This window comes from Cherax quadricarinatus, chromosome 28, assembly GCF_038502225.1.
Source record: "Cherax quadricarinatus isolate ZL_2023a chromosome 28, ASM3850222v1, whole genome shotgun sequence".
Classification (NCBI taxonomy): domain Eukaryota; kingdom Metazoa; phylum Arthropoda; class Malacostraca; order Decapoda; family Parastacidae; genus Cherax; species Cherax quadricarinatus.
Genome location: NC_091319.1, coordinates 37,374,017 through 37,400,175, shown reverse-complemented (window position 1 = coordinate 37,400,175; position 26,159 = coordinate 37,374,017). Strand labels below are relative to the sequence as shown.

Below are 26,159 nucleotides of genomic sequence, written 5' to 3'. Positions count from 1 at the left end.
CCCTCACTCCCTTTCTTGGTGCTTTTTCTCCTGCCCACCTCCGTCACTCTCAAGACTTCATTGAACGGGTTCGCTCTCTCCCAACCTGTAAGATGCTTAGTCTTGACGTTGAGTCCCTCTTCACCAATGTCCCTCTTGATGATGTCCTTGATTTTCTTAGAGAGAAAGTCCATGAAGGGTTTCTTCATCTCCCTATACCTACTGATGTCTTTCTTGATCTTATCCGCCTCTGTGTGGACTCTAATTCCTTTTCCTTCCAAGGTAAATGTTATTCTCAAACCTTCGGTGTCGCTATGGGCTCTCCTCTCCCTCCTGTACTTGCTAATCTTTACATGGAATACTTCGAGACTGTTCTTCCTACCATCGATGTTCGCCCTTCACTCTGACTCCACTTTGTTGATGACATCTTTGCTCTGTGGCCTCATGATTCCAGTCTCTTCCAACCATTTCTTGGTGCCTTTGATAATCTTGCCCCTTCCATTAAGTTTAAAGCTGAATGGGAGTCTAATTCCTTGCTTCCTTTCCTTGATGTCCATGTCCACCGCTCAGATACAGGTTTTTCCTTTTCCGTTTACCACAAACCTATGCACAGTGGCATGTACATTCACTACTTTTCCTAACATGCTTCCCATGTCAAGAAAAGTGTTCTTGTCTCCCTCTTTCTCCGTGCCCTCCGCATTTGTGATCCTCAGTTCCTTCCAGGAGGAATTTCCACTCTTCATAATTCATTTTCCCGTCTTGGCTACCCTTCCCATTCCATAGACTCTGCCCTCTCACGTGCTAAACATAATTTCTTCTCTCCCAAACTCTCTACTCCTTGGAACTCTTCTGTCCTCTGCCTTCCTACATTTCCAGTCTTTCTAATCTCAACAATTCTCTCCGTCCCTTAAACATCAAGGTTACTTTCAGCCAGACTAACACTCTTCGCACTAATCTCGTTCATACCTCTCCTCCGTCTGCAGATGTTCCTGGTGTCTACTCCATTTCTTGCTCCTCCTGTCCTCTTCAATACTTCGGAGAAACTGGTCGATCTCTTTCTGACAGACTTAGGGAGCACAAAAATAGTGTTAGGCTTGCCGATGCTAACAATGCTCTTTTCTGTCACGTCAGAGATCATAGCCATCCTATTGACTGATCTTCTGCTAAAACTGTCTTCCCTACTTCCAACTTTAACAATCGCTTTCTTGTTGAATCTTCCCTAATACACAACTTTCCTTGTATGAATCTTAGTCCTGGCTTCGTCTCTGTAGATGCCTTCCTCTCCCACTACATTGTAAAATGCTCCAAACTTCAGAAAACTCGTAACCTAACCTGATTCCTCCATTTTTATTCTTCCCTCTTCCTCTTTCCCTTTTTCTCTTCTGTGTTGTCTTTCTTACATTTGTCTTGTGTTTCTGTTCCTTCATTATTTATTTCATTATTTCCCCTCCCCCCCCACCTCTGTATTCTTGCTCTCCCTCTATTGGCACCTAGCTCCCTCTGTTGGCACCTAGCTCCCTCTGTTGGTATGTAGCTCCCTTGTTGGCACCTAGTTCCCTTGTTGGCACCTAGTTCCCTTGTTGGCACCTAGTTCCCTTGTGGGCACCTTGTTCCCTTGTGGGCACCTAGCTCCTTTGTTGGCACCTAGCTCCCTTGTTGGCACCTAGATCCCTTGTGGGCACCTAGTTCCCTTGTTGGCACCTAGCTCCCTTGTGGGCACCTAGCTCCCTTGCAGTGCTCTCCTTTCTTTGTATTTGACTGGCTCCTCCTCCTTACTTCCCCATTACTACTTCCTTCCATCTCCGCCACTATTACTACTACTACTACCACTACTACTGCTACTACTGCTACTACTACTACTACTACTACTACTACCACTACTACTGCTACTACTACTACTACTACTACTACTACTACTACTACTACTACTACTACTACTACTACTACTACTACTACTACTACCTCTTCCTGCCTATATATACCCGTCCTGCTCTACTTCTCGTTAGTGTGACTTTGTAAATCGTCCAAGTCGGACCGAAACGTCGTCGTAAGCTCCTCTCTTCTATGTGCGGATTATTTGTGTAAGTGAACATCATGTTTACTTACTATATTTTGCACAAAACAGTGATAATAATCACTTCCAATGATTAAATCAATTGGACTAATTGTGTCCGTCTGTATGTCAGGACAGGCTAACTTGACCTTAGCTGCTTTCAGTGCTGCAACTGTTTCTTTTAATCCCTGGATCTGCACAGACTTAGGCAAATCATCTACTACCACAGTTTCTACTGTCTTTTTCCTGTTTCCTAGACCAACAGTGATTCTGGCTAGGTCATATGTCTGTTTACCAGAACTTCGGAAAGAAACATCTCTATGTAACTGTATTTTGGCATGGGTTTGTTTATTCATTTTCTGCAACACTGTTCTTCTTATGAAGACCCTTTGTGAGCCTTGATCAAATAGTGTTAGCACATTGGTTTTGTGTAATTTATTAAATAACTCAACTCAAGCTATTGGGAGAGCAGTCGATTTAGACGCATCTCTCACATTGAAAGTTGTTGTCGTTTGTTGTTCAGCGTAAGTGCTTGGGCATAATGCTGTATGATGCATACCCTTGCATTTAAAAAATTTCTTCAGTGAGCATTTATCTCCTTTGTGTTCACCTAAACACTTTGTGCACTTTTACAGCCTATGAGCACGGTGTTTACGTACCTTCATTGATGTGTATTGATTACAATACTGTGCCCAATGTGTTCCATCACAAAGTACACATTTTGGAGTACGTTTATTTGTGACAGTTTGTTTACTGTCTGTTGTATTCACAACTTGATATGTGACTACATGGGATTTCCCATTCTGTGATTTAGTGGGAGTAGGTATACTCTTTTTATACTGAGTTGAATGTTTAGTATCCATAGTAGGATTTGTGGATTTAGAGTTGTGAAGTTTAACCTCCTAACTTGGCTCCTGTCAACCAGCCTATGGACCAACAGGTGACTTCGAATTTTTTACAACTTTACAGGGAGGTCCTGTTTTAAAAGTGTTTTGAGATGACTTTTGACACTGACCTAACTCACAGAGACTTTCGAAGAGTCAGTCCAACATCCTCCAGTGTGTGAAGCTGATAATTAAATAAAGAAAATGATTATAGTATGTGTTCTGCGCTTTGGGGGTAACTTATTCTTGCCCAGAACCAATTACTACATTTACATACATTGAAATGAGAAATACTGTTTCGGACATCGAACTTTTCGCAGTTCGAACAGCACTTAGGAACCAATTAAGTTCAAACACCGGGATTCCATTTTTTTTTTAATCTAATACAAGTATATTGAACTGATACACTAAAGAAAACTGTATACTCTCAGAGAGCTCTGGAAAAAAAGTAGTGTAATAACCATATTTATAATATTATTACGACTATTATCAATAAACAACAGAACTGTTTATTAAAGTTGTTAATTCAACTTGTTATTTTTTTCAACAGTAACAACAGGTTCTTCACAGAACACAACAGTCTACTAAGTCACTTTACCCTAACTTAATCTAAGAATCTACATTAACAAATATTGTCATTTTACTATATAGACTTTAGAATTTTAATTCATAAGGAATTCTTGTCTAATCGTTACGTATTTCTCAAACTCTAAATCAAAGGATTACTACTGAATTATTTTTTTTCTTATTATTGATTGAAAAAGCCAAATTAGATTTTTTTTTTTTTTGTAAATTAAGTTTTATGTAAATTAAATTATTATTAATAAAACGTCTTATAATCAGAATAGTAAAAAAATGGTTACAAAAAATTATTTTCTATTTTGTAAGTAAGAGATATATTTAGATACTGGAAATTAAAATAAAATACTTATGAATAAACGACAAGTTATTAATCCAATATTCTGAATTATAACTTAATTAAAAACGTTTCCTCTATGACTTGACTCATTGTAACAATATTTACTTTCGTATATATGGAAGTACACGACATAAATAACCAGTCTTTTATTCTTTACAGTAAATGTTTATGTAAATAATATTTATAATGACAGAGTAAATTATCAGAGTCCTTCAACACTTCGTCTATACTTGTATTTATTGATAAAGAAATTATGGTCAATAATTTTACAGAGTCAACAGAAGCCGTAATAAAGTTAAACATTTTAATAATGCACATTTCTTTATCAAAATAAAGCTAATATAGTCTTCAAGTTAAAATAAATTACACATATAAACTTACTTATATAAATGTGTCAGCACTTGAGAAACGTGTTCAGGTTCTAGAGGTGTGTCAGTATTTATGGTAAGTTGTACTCCATTGTGGAAAAATTTGTTATTATTCATGGCTATTATGAGATCCAGCCTTTTATCACCTGGGTGAAGCCAAGTGACCTCGTCGCTATCACGCCTATAATAACACATGATAATTATTATCAGAATTACTACTGGCAATACATGTTGCTTAATACACTGTATAATGTATCAGAATTAGTACTGTAAATACATATTGGTTAATACATTGTATAATGTATCAGAATTAGTACTGGAAATACATATTGGTTAATACATTGTATAATGTATCAGAATTAGTACTGTAAATACATATTGGTTAATACATTGTATAATGTATCAGAATTAGTACTGGAAATACATATTGGTTAATACATTGTATAATGTATCAGAATTAGTACTGGGAATACATATTGGTTAATACATTGTATAATGTATCAGAATTAGTACTGGAAATACATATTGGTTAATACATTGTATAATGTATCAGAATCAATATTAAGAAATGGATAAGCTATGTGGAAAATTCTGTAAGTATTTTAAGGAAATACAGTATTTTATATGTAAGTTGATGGCCTATATTGTATTTAATAAAAATTATATTATAAAAAATGGAAAGCTCGGCGCCTGCGCTGACGAGCAGGAAGAATCACAATTGTGTTTTTGAATGAGCCAAGAAAACGTTAGTGAAAATAAGAAGATTTTTCGTCGCTCTAGAGGTTATATTGGGCTTACACCTCCCAAATAGGAGCCGAAATTGTTGTATGTGCATTTCTGCATAATTTGAGGATTAAATCGATGTACAGGACAGCTCCAGGAACCTCAGATAAGCTATCTAACTTACGTTTGTAATTCTGGCCAGTGTTATCATCATAAATTTAGTTAGAGGGAGGTTTTGGGTATTATACATAGTAATCTCAAGACTAATTGGTGAGTGTTATGATTATAAATTCTCCTTCTGTTATGTAAATGTGTATATGTAATTATTTATTAATTTTAATATAGAATTCATAAAAATTATAATAATTTTACCAGAATTCCTGGTGTGCATGTACATTTCACTTGTAATTAATATAGGTCTAGAGCAACTTGTGGATATGAGAGTTGTAGGTATCGAAGGGGGACATTTTTGTGACCTAGGTGTCCCAAATTCCCACTTGTCTATGTAACTTTGATAAATAATAATTATCTTAGTTACCATTTACTGGTATGTACCTTATGTTACGTCCAAGTAAATGTAATTTTCCATAATTTGCCCGTTGGTCCTTCTTGAACCAGAGGTAATTAGTGAAGTCATTAATTAGTGAATTAATTACTTAATAATTATATGTGAAATGACAGAAGGAGGTGGATGTTAAATCCACAAATATACTTAATGTGTAGTGGATTATAATTTGTATAACATTAAATTTGCTAAGCCAAATCTGGCTAAAGTTTATATTAATGTGTATTTAAAATTTATATTATAATTTTCTTACATGTGTAATTACTAAGCTCAAGTGTAGCTAACATTATTAATGTGTATTTAAAATTTATATTACAATTTTCTTACACATAATTGCTAAGCTCAAGTGTAGCTAGGATTTATTCAAAGGTAAGTTCTAATATTTACCTTTATGAAGTGCATAATTTAGTACATAATCAGTGTTATTAAATAAGTTCAATTTAATACATTGCATCATGGGTGAAAATGAGGAAATTAATGTAGAAGACAAACATATGGAATATAGAGCAAAAAAAAGCATCACTGCAAGCTAGAAAGGGTCATATAACAAAGGCATATAATAAATGTTTGGAATTAATGAATCAAGAAACTGTGAAAACTGATGATTTAAAATTGTATTTAGATGCTTTAGGTAATAGATATGATTCATACAAATTATATTATAACAAATATGAAGGAGATTTGTTAGTAAACTGTGTAGATGAGACTGAAGTAGATCTTATGATTAACCAGTATTATGAAATAGAAGAAAAGATTCTTTCTTGTAAAAGTCAGGCTTTGAATAAATTAAAATGTGTAAACCAGGCAGTTAATCAGTCTGCTCCAACAAATAATATATCTTTGCCAAAACTCCCAGAATTATGTTTACCTGTATTTAATCCTGGTGAAAATTGGGAGGAGTTTTGGTGTATTTTTAAAGCAGCTGTGCATGACAGGAGTGACCTAGCCTATGTAACTAAATTATTTTACCTCAAAGGACAGATAAGAGGAGATGCTCATATACTCATACAAGCCTTTCCCAATGTAAATGATTCTTACAAAGAAGCAGTTGACTTGTTGAAAGTCACTTATGGTAATACAGAACAAAGTAGGTTGGTTCTAGTGAATATCATTGTTAATTTAAAATCTCCAGATCACACTTACAAAGGTTTACAGCAGTTTAGAGTTAAATTGGAGAGCACTCTCAAAACTTTAAGTAATAAATATAATCTGAAGGAATCGGACTGGTTATTGAGTGCCATGGTACAGAATAAATTAAACTATAAAACACTTGAATGGCTCTTCAAACAAATATCACAAGGGTTATTTTGGTCTGGAGGAAATAAGACTAGGTCTACAAGAATTAATTGTTCAGTTGCAGACCAGCCAACCAACTCATTCTGAAGATGCAACACATAATAACTCTGAGGTATCTGTCAAGTTTCACAAAGGGAAAAACTATCCCAATGTTAATAATCAAAATTCATTTCCTAAAAAGAGTTACATAGGTGCATATCAAGTAGCAAGAATCAGAAATAATGATTCTCCACAAGGTAAGAAGAATAAGTACCCTCCTAAGAGTAGCCCAGTTAATAAGAAACCAGTCAAAGAAAAGAGAGATTGTCTTTTCTGCAAGGGTACTCATTTTGCTAAGAACTGCAATGCATACAATTCATGGAATGATAAGGTTGAAAGATTGGAGGAACTTGACAGATGTATCAGATGTCTAGGTAATCACAATGTAAAGGATTGTCATGCCAAATTAAATAACTGTTATAAATGTCACAAAGGAAGACACCATATAGTCATCTGTAAAGGTCTATATGATAATATTGATAATAATGATAATGTTGACAATCCAGACACAACAGTGGCTAATGTAAAAATTGCTGCTAATGTTAATAATGATGGTTTTGCTGAAGTAGCCTTACCTGTGTTACAGGTAAAAATTGATGATAAAAGGCATAAATCAAAAAATGTAACTGCATTATTAGACCAAGGATCCCAGCGTACTTTCATAAAACGTAAATGTCTTGATGGTATGAAAGTACAGATGGGAGATCCTTCAACTTTAATTAAAATTATCTGGTTTTCTCTCAGATAAAAGGGCTCAATTGTATGACACTGTTTATGTAACTGTCAGGTTGGGCAATGAGAAAAAACGTGTTAATGCAGTAATTGTAGATAGACTTCCAGAGAAAATATCTACAGTAGGGCTTAGTAAAGCTACAGAAAGACTCTCACAATGTAAATTTAGCACCTTCTGGTGTTAATGATGATTCTGTAGGCCCAATAAATATTTTGATAGGTAGTGACTATTATGCCTCCTTTGTAAAGGGTATGGTAAAGAAATGTGGTGTCACCCTTTTGAAGACTGCAGGAGGACATGTAATGTATGGTAGGATTCCTCGTAATAATAATTCATGACTAGAGGAAACTATAAATACCATAATTGTGTGTCTTACTCATGAAGTCGTGCCCCAGTATAACTCTTCCATAGAGGATGGTGTTGAGCCAGTGCATAAATTGTGGGAATTAGACAGCATTGGAATAAATGTAAATGAAGAAAGTCCAGACGATTCTATTACTCAGGAACAATACCTGAGAGATGTAAAATTTGAATCTGGACAATACTGGGTACGACTTCCGTGGAGTCTGAACCATCCAGAATTGCCCACTAATTACAGAATGGTATATGGACAATTAAAGACTCAGCTCCGCGAACTGAGTAAGACTCCAGAATTGTTGACTGCCTATAATGATATAATTACTGAACAATTAATTAATAAATTTATAGAAGAGGTACCTCCTGAGCAAGCCAAAATTTATGGTCACTATTTACCACATCACGGAGTGAAGAAGGATTCTAAGATCACTCCTCTGAGGATTGTGTTTAATTGTAGTGCCAGGAGTAACAAAAATGTACCTAATTTAAATGACTGTTTGATGACAGGTCCGTTGTTGACGGAAAAATTAGGAGATATCTTATTAAATTTCAGGATGAAGAATTATGCCTTTACTGCTGACATAAGTAAAGCTTTCCTAAGAGTGGGTTTACAAGAGGCTGACCGGGATTGTACCCGCTTCTTATGGCCTGAGAATCCTAGTGACCCACTTAGCCCTCTGAAAACCTTTCGCTTTAGGAGCGTATTATTTGGTGCTACATCCAGTCCGTTCCTACTTCAAGCGACGATAAATGCACACCTTAAACATATAGGAAGTCCAATGAGTAATGGAGTAATTTGTTAATGTTAGAATCTAATAATTACAGTATGACCAATAAATTAACTAAGAGAGTTTTGCTTGCTGAAGTTTTCAAATGTTTTGATCCACTAGGTTTAGTGTCACACCTTACTATAAGAGGGAAATTATTAATACAAGAAGCATGGAAGCCAAAATGTGCTTGGGATGAAACTCTGCCTGAGGAATTCGTTAACAGGTGGGATAAATTAATTGGCAATTTTAAAAAAATTCCAATGTTGGAGTTCCCACGCCAGGTGGCCAATCCAGATGGGAAAAATATACTCCACATTTTTTGTGATGCTTCAAAATTGGCGTATGGAGCAGTTGGTTACCTTTAATGTAATAGTGTTATTTCTCTTGTTATGTCTAATTCTAAAGAGTCTCCAATTAAATCACGTACCTTACCTCAGTTGGAATTAACAGCCATTTATGTAGGTGTCAAATTAGCTAATTATATAAGAAATAAGTTGCAAGAAATAAATTAGATAAATATTCCTATTTGTCTATGTAACTTTGATAAATAATAATTATCTTAGTTACCATTTACTAGTATGTACCTTATGGTACATCCAAGTAAATGTAATTTTCCATAAGTGAAGAACAAAATGGATAAGTGAAGAACAAAATGGATAAGTGGAGAACAAAATGGATAAGTGAAGTACAAAATGGATAAGTGAAGAACAAAATGGATAAACGAAGAACAAAATGGATAAGTGAAGATCAAAATGGATAAGTGAAGAACAAAATGGATAAGTGAAGAACAAAATGGATAAGTGGAGAACAAAATGGATAAGTGAAGAACAAAATGGATAAGTGAAGAACAAAATGGATTAGTGAAGTACAAAATGGATAAGTGGAGAACAAAATGGATAAGTGAAGAACAAAATGGATAAGTGGAGAACAAAATGGATTAGTGAAATACAAAATGGATAAGTGAAGAGCAAAATGGATAAGTGAAGAGCAAAATGGATAAGTGAAGAACAAAATGGATAAGTGAAGTACAAAATGGATAAGTAAAGAACAAAATGGATAAGTGAAGAACAAAATGGATAAGTGAAGAACAAAATGGATAAGTGGAGAACAAAATGGATAAGTGAAGAACAAAATGGATAAGTGAAGAACAAAATGGATAAGTGAAGTACAAAATGGATAAGTGAAGAACAAAATGGATAAGTGAAGAACAAAATGGATAAGTGTAGAACAAAATGGATAAGTGAAGTACAAAATGGATAAGTGAAGTACAAAATGGATAAGTAAAGAACAAAATGGATAAGTGAAGAGCAAAATGGATAAGTGAAGAACAAAATGGATAAGTGGAGAACAAAATGGATAAGTGAAGAACAAAATGGATAAGTGAAGAACAAAATGTATAAGTGAAGTACAAAATGGATAAGTGAAGAACAAAATGGATAAGTGAAGAACAAAATGGATAAGTGAAGAACAAAATGGATAAGTGAAGAACAAAATGGATAAGTGTAGAACAAAATGGATAAGTGAAGTACAAAATAAGTGGAGAACAAAATGGATAAGTGAAGAACAAAATGGATAAGTGAAGAGCAAAATGGATAAGTGAAGTACAAAATGGATAAGTGAAGATCAAAATGGATAAGTGGAGAACAAAATGGATAAGTGAAGAACAAAATGGATAAGTGGAGAACAAAATGGATAAGTGAAGAACAAAATGGATAAGTGGAGAACAAAATGGATAAGTGAAGAACAAAATGGATAAGTGAAGTACAAGATGGATAAGTGAAGAACAAAATGGATAAGTGAAGTACAAAATGGATAAGTGAAGAACAAAATGGATAAGTGAAGAACAAAATGGATAAGTGGAGAACAAAATGGATAAGTGAAGAACAAAATGGATAAGTGAAGTACAAGATGGATAAGTGAAGAACAAAATGGATAAGTAAAGTACAAAATGGATAAGTGAAGAACAAAATGGATAAGTGAAGAACAAAATGGATAAGTGAAGAACAAAATGGATAAACCATACCACGGGCGGGGATAAAACCCGCGATCAGAGAGTCTCAAAACTCCAGACCGTCGCGTTAGCCACTGGACCAGCATTTGTGGTCACAGTGGTGGCCTATGCTAACCTTCCTATTGTGTAGAAATATACCTAGTTGGACGAATCTTATTGTGGCTAGCTGCTCCAGTGGCTAACGCGACGGTCTGGAGTTTTGAGACTCTCTGACCGCGGGTTCTATCCCCGCCCATGGTATGGTTTGTTTGCAATCGTGTCATTGCGATTTCGTGAGCCAAAATGGATAAGTGAAGAACAAAATGGATAAGTGAAGAACAAAATGGATAAGTGAAGAACAAAATGGATAAATGAAGAACAAAAATTAGCTACTTTGGCTCTAACTTATTTTATTAAATAGTTATTGATTATTGTTTAATAAAGGCTATTTATTTAATAAAGGCATCTATTGTGTGCACATCCGTGCACACAATAGATGTCTAGGCTCCCGGAGGGGTCCAAGTGGGAACAACCATCAGCCCTTCCCAGCAGACAGAGCTGACAGCCACCGTGATTTCACCTCTACAGATGACCTGAAACCTGCAATCAAATTAACATCCTCCAGGTTGCTGACACACATCCCAAAGAAGCCCGCCGTCAAGCTGCTAGCAGATTCGCTGACCTCTTGAAGAAAGTCACTGATGTCCCCACAAACAACGGTTCCTAGCACAAACTACTGTTATTTGGCAATGCCTGTCAGGCTTTCCCACCATGGAGGGACAAGTCTCTGGCAACATCTGTGAATAGGACAATAAATTCGTTCCCTATAGATGACAACCTCAACCGTCTCCCCTTTAGGGCGACAAACACCCGCCTGGCAAATTTCAACAATAGAACACCTGATGCCTCAAAAATCAGAGCCCAAATTAGCAAAAATTAGAAGAGGCTAATGCTACTGGAGCACTGAGACTTATAACCAGTGAGGATACCATCGCTCCTAAGGACGTCATTACAGCACAAGCTCTGAAGGACAAACATTCACCCAGAGCTCCCAGTACCAACACTGACCTCCCTGACATTGCAGCAGATGAGGAACATTTAACTCAACAGGATGCTGGTGTTTATAAAGCAGCTGTGTCATTTCCGCAGGGCTCAGCAGGGGTTTTCACCGATTTAAGGCAACAACACTTAAAACAAATGCTCAATCCAGCACTCAATTCAGAGAGGCTGTTGTCTGAACTCACCAAATTTTTCAGTATGTGTGCTTGGCTGGCAGCGCGCTCCGACGTCATTAGACCCTTCTTCTTTCGCGCCTCACTGTGTGCCCTCCGGAAAAAGGGTGGAGAAATCAGGCGCATAACAGTGGGCAACACCCTTCGGCGCCTTGTCGCCAAGGTTGCAGTAAGAATGGTGAGTCAAGAGGCTGCCGCAGTGTCGAAACCAACTCAGTTCTGTTTAGATGTTCAACAGGGTTGTGAAGCAGCTGCCCACGCAGCACGAAAATACATCAACAACATGTCAGAAGAAAAAGCCTTGATCAAACTGGACTTTGCCAGTGCATTCAACTTAGTCAGAAGAGAGGCTGTTCTCCAAGCAGTTTCTAGACACTTCCCTTCCCTCTATCCCTTCATACAATCATGTTATAGTGTGGCTTCTAAGCTTTTGTTGGGAGACCATGAAATTGACTCTTGTGAGGGTGTGCAACAGGGGGATCCTCTCGCCCCTTTTCTTTTCTGTTTGGTCATCAAGGAAGTCACAGAAGCGCTCTCCAGTGAGCTCAATATCTGGTTCTTAGATGATGATACCCTGGCCGGAACTGCAGAATCTCTCCTGGAGGACATCAGAAAAATTAAAGACATGAAAGAGAGCCTGGGCTTATATTTAAACCCCACCAAATGCAAAATAGTTTTTACCAATCATCAGATCATTGAGGCTCGTGCTCCTGTTTTACCAGAAGCACGAGTCATTCATCCAGCCAACAGCATTCTCTTCGGTGCTCCTCTTTAGCCCAACGTCATTCATTTGACCCTAGAAAAGAAAATCTCAGACCTCTGAACGATGGAAGGCAGGATGCACGGCATTGATACAATGATGCCTTCTACCTACTCACCAGGTGCCTGTCCATCCCAAAACTTACCTACTTCCTGAGAGGCTCCCCATCCTTCAGCAGTCCAAAACTCAAGGAATATGACTCCCTTCTAAAGACGATCCTTGAGAATGTATTGAATCTTCCCCTTGAAGATGGACAGTGGTTGCAAGCCTCAGGCCTGGCGGGGCTGGGAATACACAAATCCACTCAGATTGCCCTACCAGCTCTCACATCCTGTTTCATAGCATCAAACAAGTTAATAAAACAAATTCTTGCTGACAACCTTCCTGACTCAGCAGGAATACAGGGCACTAGCTAAGCCAGTGCCATTACCGAATGTGAGACTCGCAGCTGCAGCACCAAAACCTAGTGCAGCACTGGCCTGCAAATAGTCAAGTTGGGATGGCCCATTGCTGAAAAAGTGCTTGCCAACATGCTTAGGGCTGTAACATCAGACAGGGAGACTGCCCGTCTCCAAGCTGTGAGCACACCTCACTTTGGGGACTTCCTCCAAACAGTTCCCATTTTGGCACTTGGAACATGCCTTGACCCAACGACCTCTGTATTGCAGTGGTCTCCACTTCACTGGCAAAATTCACACAGAATATACGTGTTTTTGCAGTGATGCGCAAGCTGACCAATATGGTCTACATAGTCTAAACTGCTCCAAAACCAAGGGGTGTCGTATGAGGCGACTAAAATGCCGGGAGCAATGGGCTAGTAACCCCTTCTCCTGTATACAATTACTAAAAAAGAGAAGAAGAAAAACTTTATAAAACTGGGTTGCTTAAATGTGCGTGGATGTAGTGCGGATGACAAGAAACAGATGATTGCTGATGTTATGAATGAAAAGAAGTTGGATGTCCTGGCCCTAAGCGAAACAAAGCTGAAGGGGGTAGGAGAGTTTCAGTGGGGGGAAATAAATGGGATTAAATCTGGAGTATCTGAGAGAGTTAGAGCAAAGGAAGGGGTAGCAGTAATGTTAAATGATCAGTTATGGAAGGAGAAAAGAGAATATGAATGTGTAAATTCAAGAATTATGTGGATTAAAGTAAAGGTTGGATGCGAGAAGTGGGTCATAATAAGCGTGTATGCACCTGGAGAAGAGAGGAATGCAGAGGAGAGAGAGAGATTTTGGGAGATGTTAAGTGAATGTATAGGAGCCTTTGAACCAAGTGAGAGAGTAATTGTGGTAGGGGACTTGAATGCTAAAGTAGGAGAAACTTTTAGAGAGGGTGTGGTAGGTAAGTTTGGGGTGCCAGGTGTAAATGATAATGGGAGCCCTTTGATTGAACTTTGTATAGAAAGGGGTTTAGTTATAGGTAATACATATTTTAAGAAAAAGAGGATAAATAAGTATACACGATATGATGTAGGGCGAAATGACAGTAGTTTGTTGGATTATGTATTGGTAGATAAAAGACTGTTGAGTAGACTTCAGGATGTACATGTTTATAGAGGGGCCACAGATATATCAGATCACTTTCTAGTTGTAGCTACACTAAGAGTAAAAGGTAGATGGGATACAAGGAGAATAGAAGCATCAGGGAAGAGAGAGGTGAAGGTTTATAAACTAGGGTAAGATATAAACAGCTATTGGAGGATAGATGGGCTAATGAGAGCATAGGCAATGGGGTCGAAGAGGTATGGGGTAGGTTTAAAAATGTAGTGTTAGAGTGTTCAGCAGAAGTTTGTGGTTACAGGAAAGTGGGTGCAGGAGGGAAGAGGAGCGATTGGTGGAATGATGATGTAAAGAGAGTAGTAAGGGAGAAAAAGTTAGCATATGAGAAGTTTTTACAAAGTAGAAGTGATGCAAGGAGGGAAGAGTATATGGAGAAAAAGAGAGAAGTTAAGAGATGAAGCAATGTAAAAAGAGAGCAAATGAGAGATGAGATGTTATCAACAAATTTTGTTGAAAATAAGAAAAATGGATGAGATTAACAATAAGAAAGCCTAGAGAACAAATGGATTTGTCAGTTAAAAATAGGAGAGGAGAGTTATTAAATGGAGAGGTAGAGGTATTGGGAAGATGGAAGGAATATGTTGAGGAATTGTTAAATGTTGATGAAGATAGGGAAGCTGTGATTTCGTGTATAGGGCAAGGAGGAATAACATCTTGTAGGATGAGGAAGAGCCAGTTGTGAGTGTGGGGGAAGTTCGTGAGGCAGTAGGTAAAATGAAAGGGGGTAAGGCAGCCGGGATTGATGGGATAAAGATAGAAATGTTAAAAGCAGGTGGGGATATAGTTTTGGAGTGGTTGGTGCAATTATTTAATAAATGTATGGAAGAGGGTAAGGTACCTAGGGATTGGCAGAGAGCATGCATAGTTCCTTTGTATAAAGGCAAAGGGGATAGTGCAAAAATTATAGGGGGATAAGTCTGTTGAGTGTACCTGGTAAAGTGTATGGTAGAGTTATAATTGAAAGAATTAAGAGTAAGACGGAGAATAGGATAGCAGATGAACAAGGAGGCTTTAGGAAAGGTAGGGGGTGTGTGGACCAGGTGTTTACAGTGAAACATATAAGTGAACAGTATTTAGATAAGGCTAAAGAGGTCTTTGTGGCATTTATGGATTTGGAAAAGGCGTATGACAGGGTGGATAGGGGGGCAATGTGGCAGATGTTGCAAGTGTATGGTGTAGGAGGTAGGTTACTGAAAGCATAGTTTTTACGAGGATAGTGAGGCTCAAGTTAGAGTATAGGAAAGAGGGAAATTTTTTCCCAGTAAAAGTAGGCCTTAGACAAGGATGTGTGATGTCACCGTGGTTGTTTAATATATTTATAGATGGGGTTGTAAGAGAAGTAAATAGGGTCTTGGCAAGAGGCGTGGAGTTAAAAGATAAAGAATCACACACAAAGTGGGAGTTGTCACAGCTGCTCTTTGCCGATGACACTGTGCTCTTGGGAGATTCTGAAGAGAAGTTGCAGAGATTGGTGGATGAATTTGGTAGGGTGTGCAAAAGAAGAAAAATAAAGGTGAATACAGGAAAGAGTAAGGTTATGAGGATAACAAAAAGATTAGGTGATGAAAGATTGAATATCAGATTGGAGGGAGAGAGTATGGAGGAGGTGAACGTATTCAGATATTTGGGAGTGGACGTGTCAGCGGATGGGTCTATGAAAGATGAGGTGAATCATAGAATTGATGAGGGAAAAAGAGTGAGTGGTGCACTATATATATATATATATATATATATATATATATATATATATATATATATATGATAAATTAGACACGTGCAACTCTTGGGTATCTTTATTGAGGAAACGTTTCGCCACACAGTGGCTTCATCAGTCCACACAAAGGAGAATCTTGAAGAACAGGAGGAAAATGAGGTAATCAGTCCCTTAACCTTGAGTCGAACCATTCATCTACAAGCCTGTCAGACACTGCAACTTCTTGGGATCTTAATACTTGGGAATTCTTCGCTTGCCTAACCCTTGGGCACGACCTACTTCCACATTGAACAAATGTGACACCACCTATGACTGCTGCACCTCTCCTTCCTACGGTTTATAAGTTCCTTCTCCGCACATATGCCGTATTCTATTCAAGATTGATGGACTGACCACATCGACTCAAGGTTGAGGGACTGATTACCTCATTCTCCTCCTGTTCTTCAAGATTCTCCTTTGTATGGACTGATGAAGCCACTGTGTGGCGAAACGTTTCCTCAATAAAGATACCTAAGAGTTGCACATGTGTCTAATTTATCAACGTGTCGGTTCTCTGAACCATTCATTTACAAAATATATATATATATATATATATATATATATATATATATATATATATATATATATATATATATATATATATATATATATATATATATATATATATATATATATATATATATGTATGTACATATATATATATATATATATATATATATATATATATATATATATATATATATATATATATATATATATATATATATATATATATATATATATATATATATATATATATATATATATATATATATATATATATGCAAAACAACCACTCTGAAAGAATAGAGAAATTCCAAGCGCTTTCGTGGCTACTCACATTATCAAGGAACTATGAAAGTAAAGCATCCAAGGAAGCTATATAAGGGGTCTGGCCAGCACCTCACTATCAGATCCCACAACGGTTAAATACCTGACGCGCGCCGACCCAACTTGGATAGGTCCTTTGCAAAACTCACCCACAAACTATTCTACCCAAGAAAATTTAAAAATTATTATTTGTCCAGTGTATTATTAAATTCTTCCCAAATTCTATTAATTATAAATGGATCTAATTTATATAAACCAAAGGAAATATTCATATTATTGTCAAAACTGCTTTTTATGAAACAAGATTCAATTATATTCCTGTCGACCATGGACTTGCTTGATACTACTTTCTCAACTTTTTGAAAATCAATTGGATGGTTAAAATCTCTTACATGAATAAATAGAGCATTGGAATCTTGTCCAGTTCTAATGCTATATTTATGTTGTTTTAATCTTAGTTCGAGATTTTTACCAGTTTGACCGTAATAAACTTTATCGCAAATTTTACAAGGAATCTTATAGACACATCCATCAGCATTTTGGGGGGGAATTCTTTATCAAAAGTTTTTTTACTGTATCAAGATTTTTGAATACAACTTTAATATTAAAAGTCTTAAGAAGAGAAGGCATATCAACCAAGTTTTCATGGTAAGGGAGAACCAACATATTTTTAGTTGAATAAGGCTGGTTGCCCCTTTTTGGATTGTAAAAAGTATTTCTAGCAACTTTAAAAGATTTATCAATTACATTTCTTGGGTATTTTAAATCATTACCTATTTCATAAATTTTGGATGTTTCCTCATCTATGAACTCAGGACTACAAATTCGTAAAGCTCTCAAAAACATTGATGAGAAAACAGACAGTTTGACTCTATCCTCGCATCAAGATAGTCAAACTGTCTGTTTTCTCATCAATGTTTTTGAGAGCTTTACGAATTTGTAGTCCTGAGTTCATAGATGAGGAAATATCCAAAATTTATGAAATAGGTAATGATTTTAAAATACCCAAGAAATGTAATTGATAAATCTTTTAAAGTTGCTAGAAATACTTTTTACAATCCAAAAAGGGACAACCAGCCTTATTCAACTAAAAATATGTTGGTTCTCCCTTACCATGAAAACTTGGTTGATATGCCTTCTCTTCTTAAGACTTTTAATATTAAAGTTGTATTCAAAAATCTTGATACAGTAAAAAAAACTTTTGATAAAGAATTCCCCCCAAAATGCTGATGGATGTGTCTATAAGATTCCTTGTAAAATTTGCGATAAAGTTTATTACGGTCAAACTGGTAAAAATCTCGAACTAAGATTAAAACAACATAAATATAGCATTAGAAGTTGACAAGATTCCAATGCTCTATTTATTCATGTAAGAGATTTTAACCATCCAATTGATTTTCAAAAAGTTGAGAAAGTAGTATCAAGCAAGTCCATGGTCGACAGGAATATAATTGAATCTTGTTTCATAAAAAGCAGTTTTGACAATATATATATATATATATATATATATATATATATATATATATATATATATATATATATATATATATATATATATATATATATATATATTCATATATATATATATATATATATATATATATATATATATATATATATATATATATATATATATATATATATATATATATATATATATATATATATATATATGCATATAACAACCACGGGGAAGTTCAGTGATAGCTCTAGGCCTTTCGTGTTGCAATCAACATATCATCAGGAGCTTGCAATGTTGTGGAGGTCAAAACAAATACATGAAGCACTTCCTGTGATATAAGATGGTGTATAGGATCGTCCTTGTTGGTAGGTTGTCTATACACTATACACAGGAGTCACGTGATCACATTGTCTACCCGTCCTCATCCGTATATGATTATTTTTTCTGGTCACCATGAGTCACTCCTACCTCACTCTCTGCCTGTATATACTGTCATTTTAACCTGTGTATGTTAGAAGTGATCAAGGTCCCAAGACCGAAACGTTTTCTAATAAGTATGCCCTAATGTTTGCTTATATATCTTTGCAAACCAAATTGTTGGTAACTGTTACCAAGGTTTACACTACAAAAGTATATGGGTCACAGGGATGTTAGGAAGTAGTTCTTCATCCTCAGAGTGGTCATCAAGTGGAATGATCTGGACACTGAAGATGTAGAAGAAGGATCTATGCAAAACTTTAGGAAGTGGAATGATATAGTCTACAAAGCGATGACAGTGTAAACCGGACTGAACCATCACTCTCCGTGGACTGAATCACTCTTTGTGGACTAAAGATGCCCCCCTTTAAGCAATTTTACCAGCAGCTTAAGGAGGAATTAAGGGTAGCGAAGATAGAGATACGGCATTGAACGGAGGAAAACAAGAGGATTCGTAGTAGTCCTCCTTTGTGAGTCCTTAGGTCAAGAAGGAAACCTGGCAGTGGCCGGACAGCATGGAACAAAGTTGAAGATCAAGAAGACGAATGAAGAGGTAGAAACGATGAAGAAGAAAGAGACTGCTGTGGAAACTGTTGTGTGAACATCGAACACATTCTCCTTGCTACCCGACGAATGTGAGTCGACTACTGGGAACGTCACGACGAACGACACCAAGGAAGGTAAAAACAATGTTGTTGTTGTTGGGTTAGGTACAAGAATAAGACAGTCTGCTTGAAGGATAGGAGTAGGAGACAGAGGGTTTGCTTTCCTGGGGCTGGGATGGAGGATATTCTTAGCCGGCTTGACAACATCATGAACGGTAATGGGATCAATCTGATTACCTGCCTCGGTGCTGGAGGCAATGGTGTAGGCAAGCGTAGAAGTGAGGATTTAGTTAGAAGGTACAAGATAGCAATAGACATAATTAGGAAGAAGGGGGCATGTCCTGTTATATGTGGAAGTTTGCCAAGAAAGGGTGTTGGAAATGAATGGTTGTCCAGAGCAATTGGTATTAATTGTTGGCTGGACAAACACTGTAAGGATAATGCAGTACCATTCATTGACAACTAGAACCACTTCTATGGCCGAAATGACATGTATGCCAGGGATGGGGTTCACTTATCCAGGGCAGGTGTGGGATTTCTTGCTAGCTCAGTTGAGGGTGTTGTTAGGAATATAAACTAGGATTAGTTAGAGGTAATGATAATTACAGAAATTATGTAAAAGCAAAGGTGAATAGGAAAAAGGTGCAAAGGAAAAAAATATGACTGTATTTTATGCTAACAGTCGTAGTGCAAGAAATAAGTTAATGAATTACGTTTGGTAGCATGTGCTGGGAACTTTGATGTCATTGCATTAACTGAAACGTGGTATGATTTAAAGAGTCGAGATATGATTGCTGAGTGTAATATTCAAGGGTTTAAGTTGTTCCATGTGGACAGATGTAATGGGAAGGGGGGAGGAGTTGCATTATATGTACGAGAAAATATAAATTGTTGCATCAAAACAGGTATAAAAATAGTAACAGAATCTGTTTGGGTAGAGTTTGTAGAAGGTCAAGAAAAACTAATTCTAGGTGTAATATTCCGACCTTCAGGCTTGGATCAGGATAGATGGAGACATCTTTGGGACGAAATTGTTAGGGCTTCTAGACACAATAACATAGCGATAGTAGAGGACTTTATCTTTTGTCAAATTGACTGGAATTCTTTGTCAGGTAATCTGGAGTCCAGCGACTTTATGGAAACAGTTCAGGACTGTTTTCTGAAGCAGTGCGTAACAGAGCCTACCAGGGGTGATAATTTGTTAGACCTAATCTTGTCAAATAAGGAAACACTCGTAAATAATCTGGAGATCACTAAAGAGCTTGGCTCAAGCGATCACAAATCCATCACTTTTAGCATTAACTGGGAATACAAGAATAATGATAATACGGTAAAAATCCCTGATTTTCGTTCTGCCGATTATAATGGACTTATTGAACACCTGTCTAATCTCGACTGGGGTTATCTAGCGAATGATTTTATTGACGATGATCATACTTATGATTACGAAGGGATCTGTGTTGATGATTTTTTCTTAATAATGTACATCGTGCCCAGAGTACATACATTCCCCAGAGAGAAATTAGGTCTAATAATAACGATCCCAAAAAGGCTAATGCATCTATTAGGGGAGAAAAGGGGAATTTATAGGCGCATCAGACCAATATGTTCAGCTTAAAAGAGAAGTAAAAAAGGGGATTAGGAAGGCTAAACGTGACTATGAAATCAGAGTTGCTAATGAATCAAAGACTAATCCGAAGGGGTTCTTTCAAGTGTATAGGACGAAGGTGAAGGAAAAAGTAGGACCTCTGAAAATTGGGAATGGACAGCTGACGGATAACGAACTGGAAATGTGTTCCTTATTTAATGACTATTTTTTGTCAATTTTTACACAGGAAGATGTAAATGAGATTCCAGAAATTAAAAATTATTTTGTTCCTGATGAATTTTAACTAATATTACTGTCACGAGGGACATGGTTATTAAACAGCTAGATAAACTGAAGCAAAATAAGTCCCCGGGACCAGAAGAGTTGTTTTCCAGGGTACTTAAGGAATACAAGATGGAGCTTAGTCAGTCATTAACGAGTGTGTTTAATGCGTCCATCCTTACCAGTGTTGTGCCAGAGTTGTGGAAGATGGCTAATGTGGTTCCTATATTCAAATCAGTGGATAAGTATATTCCTTCAAATTACCGTCCAATAAGCCTGACGTCTATAGTGGGCAAGTTATTAGAATAAATTATAGCTGACATTATTAGAAGTCACCTTAAAAAGCGTCATTTAATTAATGAATCTCAGCATGGGTTCACGAGAGGTCGTTCCTGCCTGACAAACTTACTGACATTCTTATTCCCTTTTTTATTTCTCTCTTTAACTGAATATTTTGATTTCTTAACTGCCCCTCTCCTCTTTTGATTCGCCTATAAATGCCTCTCTTTTGATCAATGAGATGTTTCAATTTATTGTTCATCCATTTAGGATCGTATTTGCTTGATCTGGTTTCCCTATTTGGAACATAAGTTGCCTAAGCAGCTAGAACTATGCTCTGGAAAATGTCATGTCGGCAACCATCACCACCTACCTGACCCATAGTCAGGTCATTCCAGTTCAGCCCACCCAGGTAATTTTTCAGTCCTATGAAATCAGCCAAGTGGAAGTCAGGGACAAAGACTTGATTGCCATTATTAGAGTAATTCCATGATATATTAAAACTGAGTGATTTGTGATCACTTTCCCCAAGCTCATCATTAACCTCAAGACTATTAATTAGCGATTCCCTGCTGGCAAGAACCAAGTCAAGCAGGTTATTTCCTATAGTTGGTTCTGTAAAGGTATATATATGGGTATATATGTGGGTATATTCGTGGGCTAGTTTGGACTATCGCGCTAAATAATGACAACCTACTCATTCTCCTTAATATATAAATAACCATTAATCCAAATACAAGTCAAATATTCACTATACAAATTTACATAATACATTATATACAGTGAGACCAGGAAATACACCAAGCTTTTTTTATTTTACGATTTTTTATAAATTATGCACATCAGTATTTAGTTAGCATGCAAATTTAGTAGAACTGTTGCAGAACTTACGTGGTAGTGCCAAGGAAAGTGCTGGAGGAGAAAGTACGGAAGGAGAGAGCAACTGAGGAACTTTCCCCATTGTAACGTTTGACTGTCTGCTGGAGGTTTGTGCCCAAGAGTCGCCAGACTCGTCCAGCTAACACGGCTCCTCCAAGATGAAGTAGCGATGACATAAACAAATTTCCTTTCTGTCAATGTAAAAATGTTTATATTTCAAATATTTCAGGAAGACTCATCCCTTAGTGCAGAAATATATTCATTAGTTAACGCAAGTTTGTTCGTTATTGGTAATTAAAATAACGCAACTTTCTTCCCCAGTTTCTCACGAACTCGGAAATCAGTTCCTTCAGAATAGTTACAGCCTAAACGTTTTCAAGAACATAAGAATGGAGGAACACTGCAGAAGGCCTTCTGGCCCACACAAGGCAGGTTTTTATCGAAACCACTGCTACCCAAAGCTACCCAATAATTTACTCCCGTACCGACGACACCAATCAAACCCAGCCCCTCCCAGTCATATGTTTGTCCAATCACTTTTTAAAGCTACCCAAGGTCCTAGCCTCTATCACCCTACTCGGAAGATTGTTCCACATCCACAACTCTGTTGGAAAACCAGTACTTATCTATGTCCTTTCTAAACCTAAATTTGTCTACCTTAAATCCGTTACTTCTGGTTCTTACCTGGTTCGACACCCTCAGTATTTTATTAATATCGCCTTTGTTTATGCCCATCATCCACTTATACACTTCGATGATATCTCCCCTCATTCTACGTCTCTCCTGATGCTTATTTGAGAAAAATTATCGTATTTCACGGCGTCGAAGATCATATTTTTTCAAAAAATAAACCTCGAAAATCTACCCAGCATTTTGGAGGCCGAAGTGCCATTTATCATTTTTTCTTCCCAAATATAGTCAGTCAGAATTGTGGGGAAAGGGGACGCTGCGGCCTCGACACCGGTGCGTCTTGTTCACGGTAAAATAGGGTAATTAATTCTCTTAACTAAATCATATACTGACTCATTCACATAGTTTAAACAGCAGAATAATTTTTAAAATTACTCATAGAATTAGGACGCAAATATGAGTATATTCATTATATTCTGTATATTCATTATATTTATGTGTAGGAAACCGTCTATAATGTACAAGAATGGTAGACAATACAGACAAGATGAAAACTAAGACACGTGCAACATCTGGGTATCTTTATTGTAGACGTTTCGCCATCCAGTGGCTTTATCAATACAGATTCTAGGACATAATCTGACGACAGTAGAACTATATACGTAAGATGAGGTAATCAGTCCCTCAGCCTTGGAGTTGGTGTGGAGAGTACAGTAGTCGTGAAGATTCTGGAGCACAGACGAATGAACGAACGGACAAGTGCAGGTAAGATCCCCGTGGGATAAGCAGGGAAGATGGGACAGACGATGAATAGCGGTGGGGAGGAGTGTTCTAAGTCGTAGAAATAGAGCCAGGGCTTAACCCAGCAGCTAAGGAGATCGTGGGACAGTGGGACGAACAGCGCAAGGTACCTGTGAGAAAACTCCTAAGGTTATCTGTAAATAGGGTTAGGAGCAGGATCATACAAGGAGTAGAAAAGGTTGTGTTGGTTTGTGGGTCTGCGAATGTCTTCGTCAAGAAGAGAGGTCCAGTAGTTATGCCGTGTCTCAAGTTTGTCTGTCTCTCTGTCAGTGAGAATCTTTCAGTACAGATTCAGCGCAGGGATGTCTAAATGGGCATGGAGAGACTGGCTTGTGGTGAAGTCCTCCCATTTGACATCAAACACTGAGCACAGACAAGAAGGCTGGCGCATGTATACTAACGTCAGGTGGAAAGGGACGGATTGCAGACCAGGGCATAGTCACAGGTATGCGGGATTCTCCAGTGGAAGTAGGTCCTACCCAAAGGGATGGGTTAGCTGTGAAGTAAGTTATTTAGATATTCTCAGAACCAAGATTCCATGATGCTGCATTGTCTGACAAGTTGTACAAGAATGGTATACAATACCCGTCCCTTTCCACCTGACGTTAGCATATAAGCTCCAGCCTTCTTGCCTGTGTTCCAGAATCTTCCCGAATAAGGTGCTCTTCACACCAACTCCAACACTGAAGGTTGGATTACCTCATCTTTTGTATATAGTTCTACTGTCTTCAAATTATGTTCTAGAACTTGTATTGATAAAGCCACTGGTGACGAAACGTCTACAACAAAGATACCTAGATGTTGTACGTGTCTATAATATTTATGTATAAGGGACCTTCTATAATATTTATGTGTAGGAAACGGTCTATAATATTCTTGGGGTCTTCCAATTTTATTTTGCTTTTGATGATTTTTATGGATAATTTTTCACTATAGCTCTTGTTAGATAAAAGGACACAAGTGCAACTAATGCGACATTTTATTGTGGCTTGACACAGCTCCTGGAGTCCGAAACGTTGCCACAAAAAACGTCGCAATAATTGCACTTGTGCCCTTTTATTTAACATATTGTCTGTAATTCTACCAACATTATTGCATTACAGCTCTTGTAGTATCGGCAGATATTGTGAACAACCTTAACCTAGAATATTACTGGAACTACTGCCACCTGTGTATTTTTCCACGATGAACCAGCCTCTGACTGCTTCGCTTCAACTATACAGTATATAAGGCCCGCTTCTCCCCCCCCTTCCTTCTCCTTTCATATTTTGTACTTTGATCAAGACTGATGAACTCAACACATCATCTCCAGGCTGAAGGACTGATTACCTTAAACTCCTCATCTTCCACCATTCATCTCTGTACGGGACTGAGGAAGTCACTTGTTGGCAAAACATTTCCACAAACAAAGACACCCAATTGTTTCATTAATCTCCTTGGGTTCAGTATTTCCGGGAAGATTTTCCATACCTCCTGTAGAGCTTTTAGCGATTCTTATGGCTGGCGCAGTAATGTGATCCTTTATTGACTACGTTTCGCCCACACTTGGGTTGTAGAGTCTAAAAGCTTGAACGTTGAAGCGCTTCAACGTTCAAGCTCTCCAAGACAAGCTCAACCAGGTCGAGCCTTCAATCCAGTTCACACTTGAAGAAGAGGTCGACAACACTCTTCCTTTCCTTGATGTTCTACTCTGCAAAGCTGACCACGAACTTCGTTTTAAAGTCTATCGAAAACCCACCAACCAAAACGATCTTCTCCACTTCTACTCTCACCACGACACCAAAACCAAACGTGGTGTAATTATAGGCTTCTTCCTGCGTGCACTCAGAATCTGCAGCAACGAGTTCCTTGAGGAAGAATGCACTATAATTGAACAGGTATTTTCCAAACTCCACTATCCTCGTCACTTCATCAGAGACTGCAGACGGCGAGCACTAAACATCTTCAACACACCCAGAGAAGACACTGCCGAGAAGAGATACATAGTCCTTCCCACCAACTCCATTGCCAAACATGTTTCCAACATCTTTGCCAAAACATCATTCCATAAGATTATCTTCCATATTTATATAATAGTAAATATAATAGTAAATATATCAGAACATCCACACTTACTACTGCGCAATCTACATCTACAGGACCTTAAATTCCAATATTAACTTTGACCTAAAACGCTTTCTTCATAGTTGTTACAGGATCCACAGGCATAACACCAGACACAAACATCTCTATGACATTCCCCGTGTCAGACTAAACCTTTACAAAAATTCATTGTATTTCAAAGTACCTAAAATCTGGAACACCCTACCTGAAAACTCTAGAACTGCAGACACATTCATCACTTT

The 26,159-nt window shown here is 37.4% G+C and overlaps 1 protein-coding gene across 3 annotated transcripts in view; it reads right to left on the bottom strand.

The window, feature by feature from the left end:
- The window catches only part of LOC128693196 (uncharacterized), a 94,244-nt gene that overhangs the window by 62,991 nt on the left and 5,094 nt on the right, over positions 1-26,159 (bottom strand). Inside the window, exons 1-3 of one of the 3 annotated variants that reach the window (XM_070089528.1) lie at positions 22,396-22,534; positions 11,921-12,506; positions 4,217-4,384 (exon numbers count right to left, since the gene is read on the bottom strand). In XM_070089528.1, coding sequence (XP_069945629.1) covers positions 4,217-4,320 — 104 coding nt within the window. In that variant the 5' untranslated portion in view covers positions 4,321-4,384; positions 11,921-12,506; positions 22,396-22,534. Of the gene's footprint in view, positions 1-4,216; positions 4,385-11,920; positions 12,507-22,395; positions 22,575-26,159 lie in introns of those variants that run through there. The other 2 variants (XM_053782676.2, XM_070089530.1) reach the window with 2 other exon arrangements.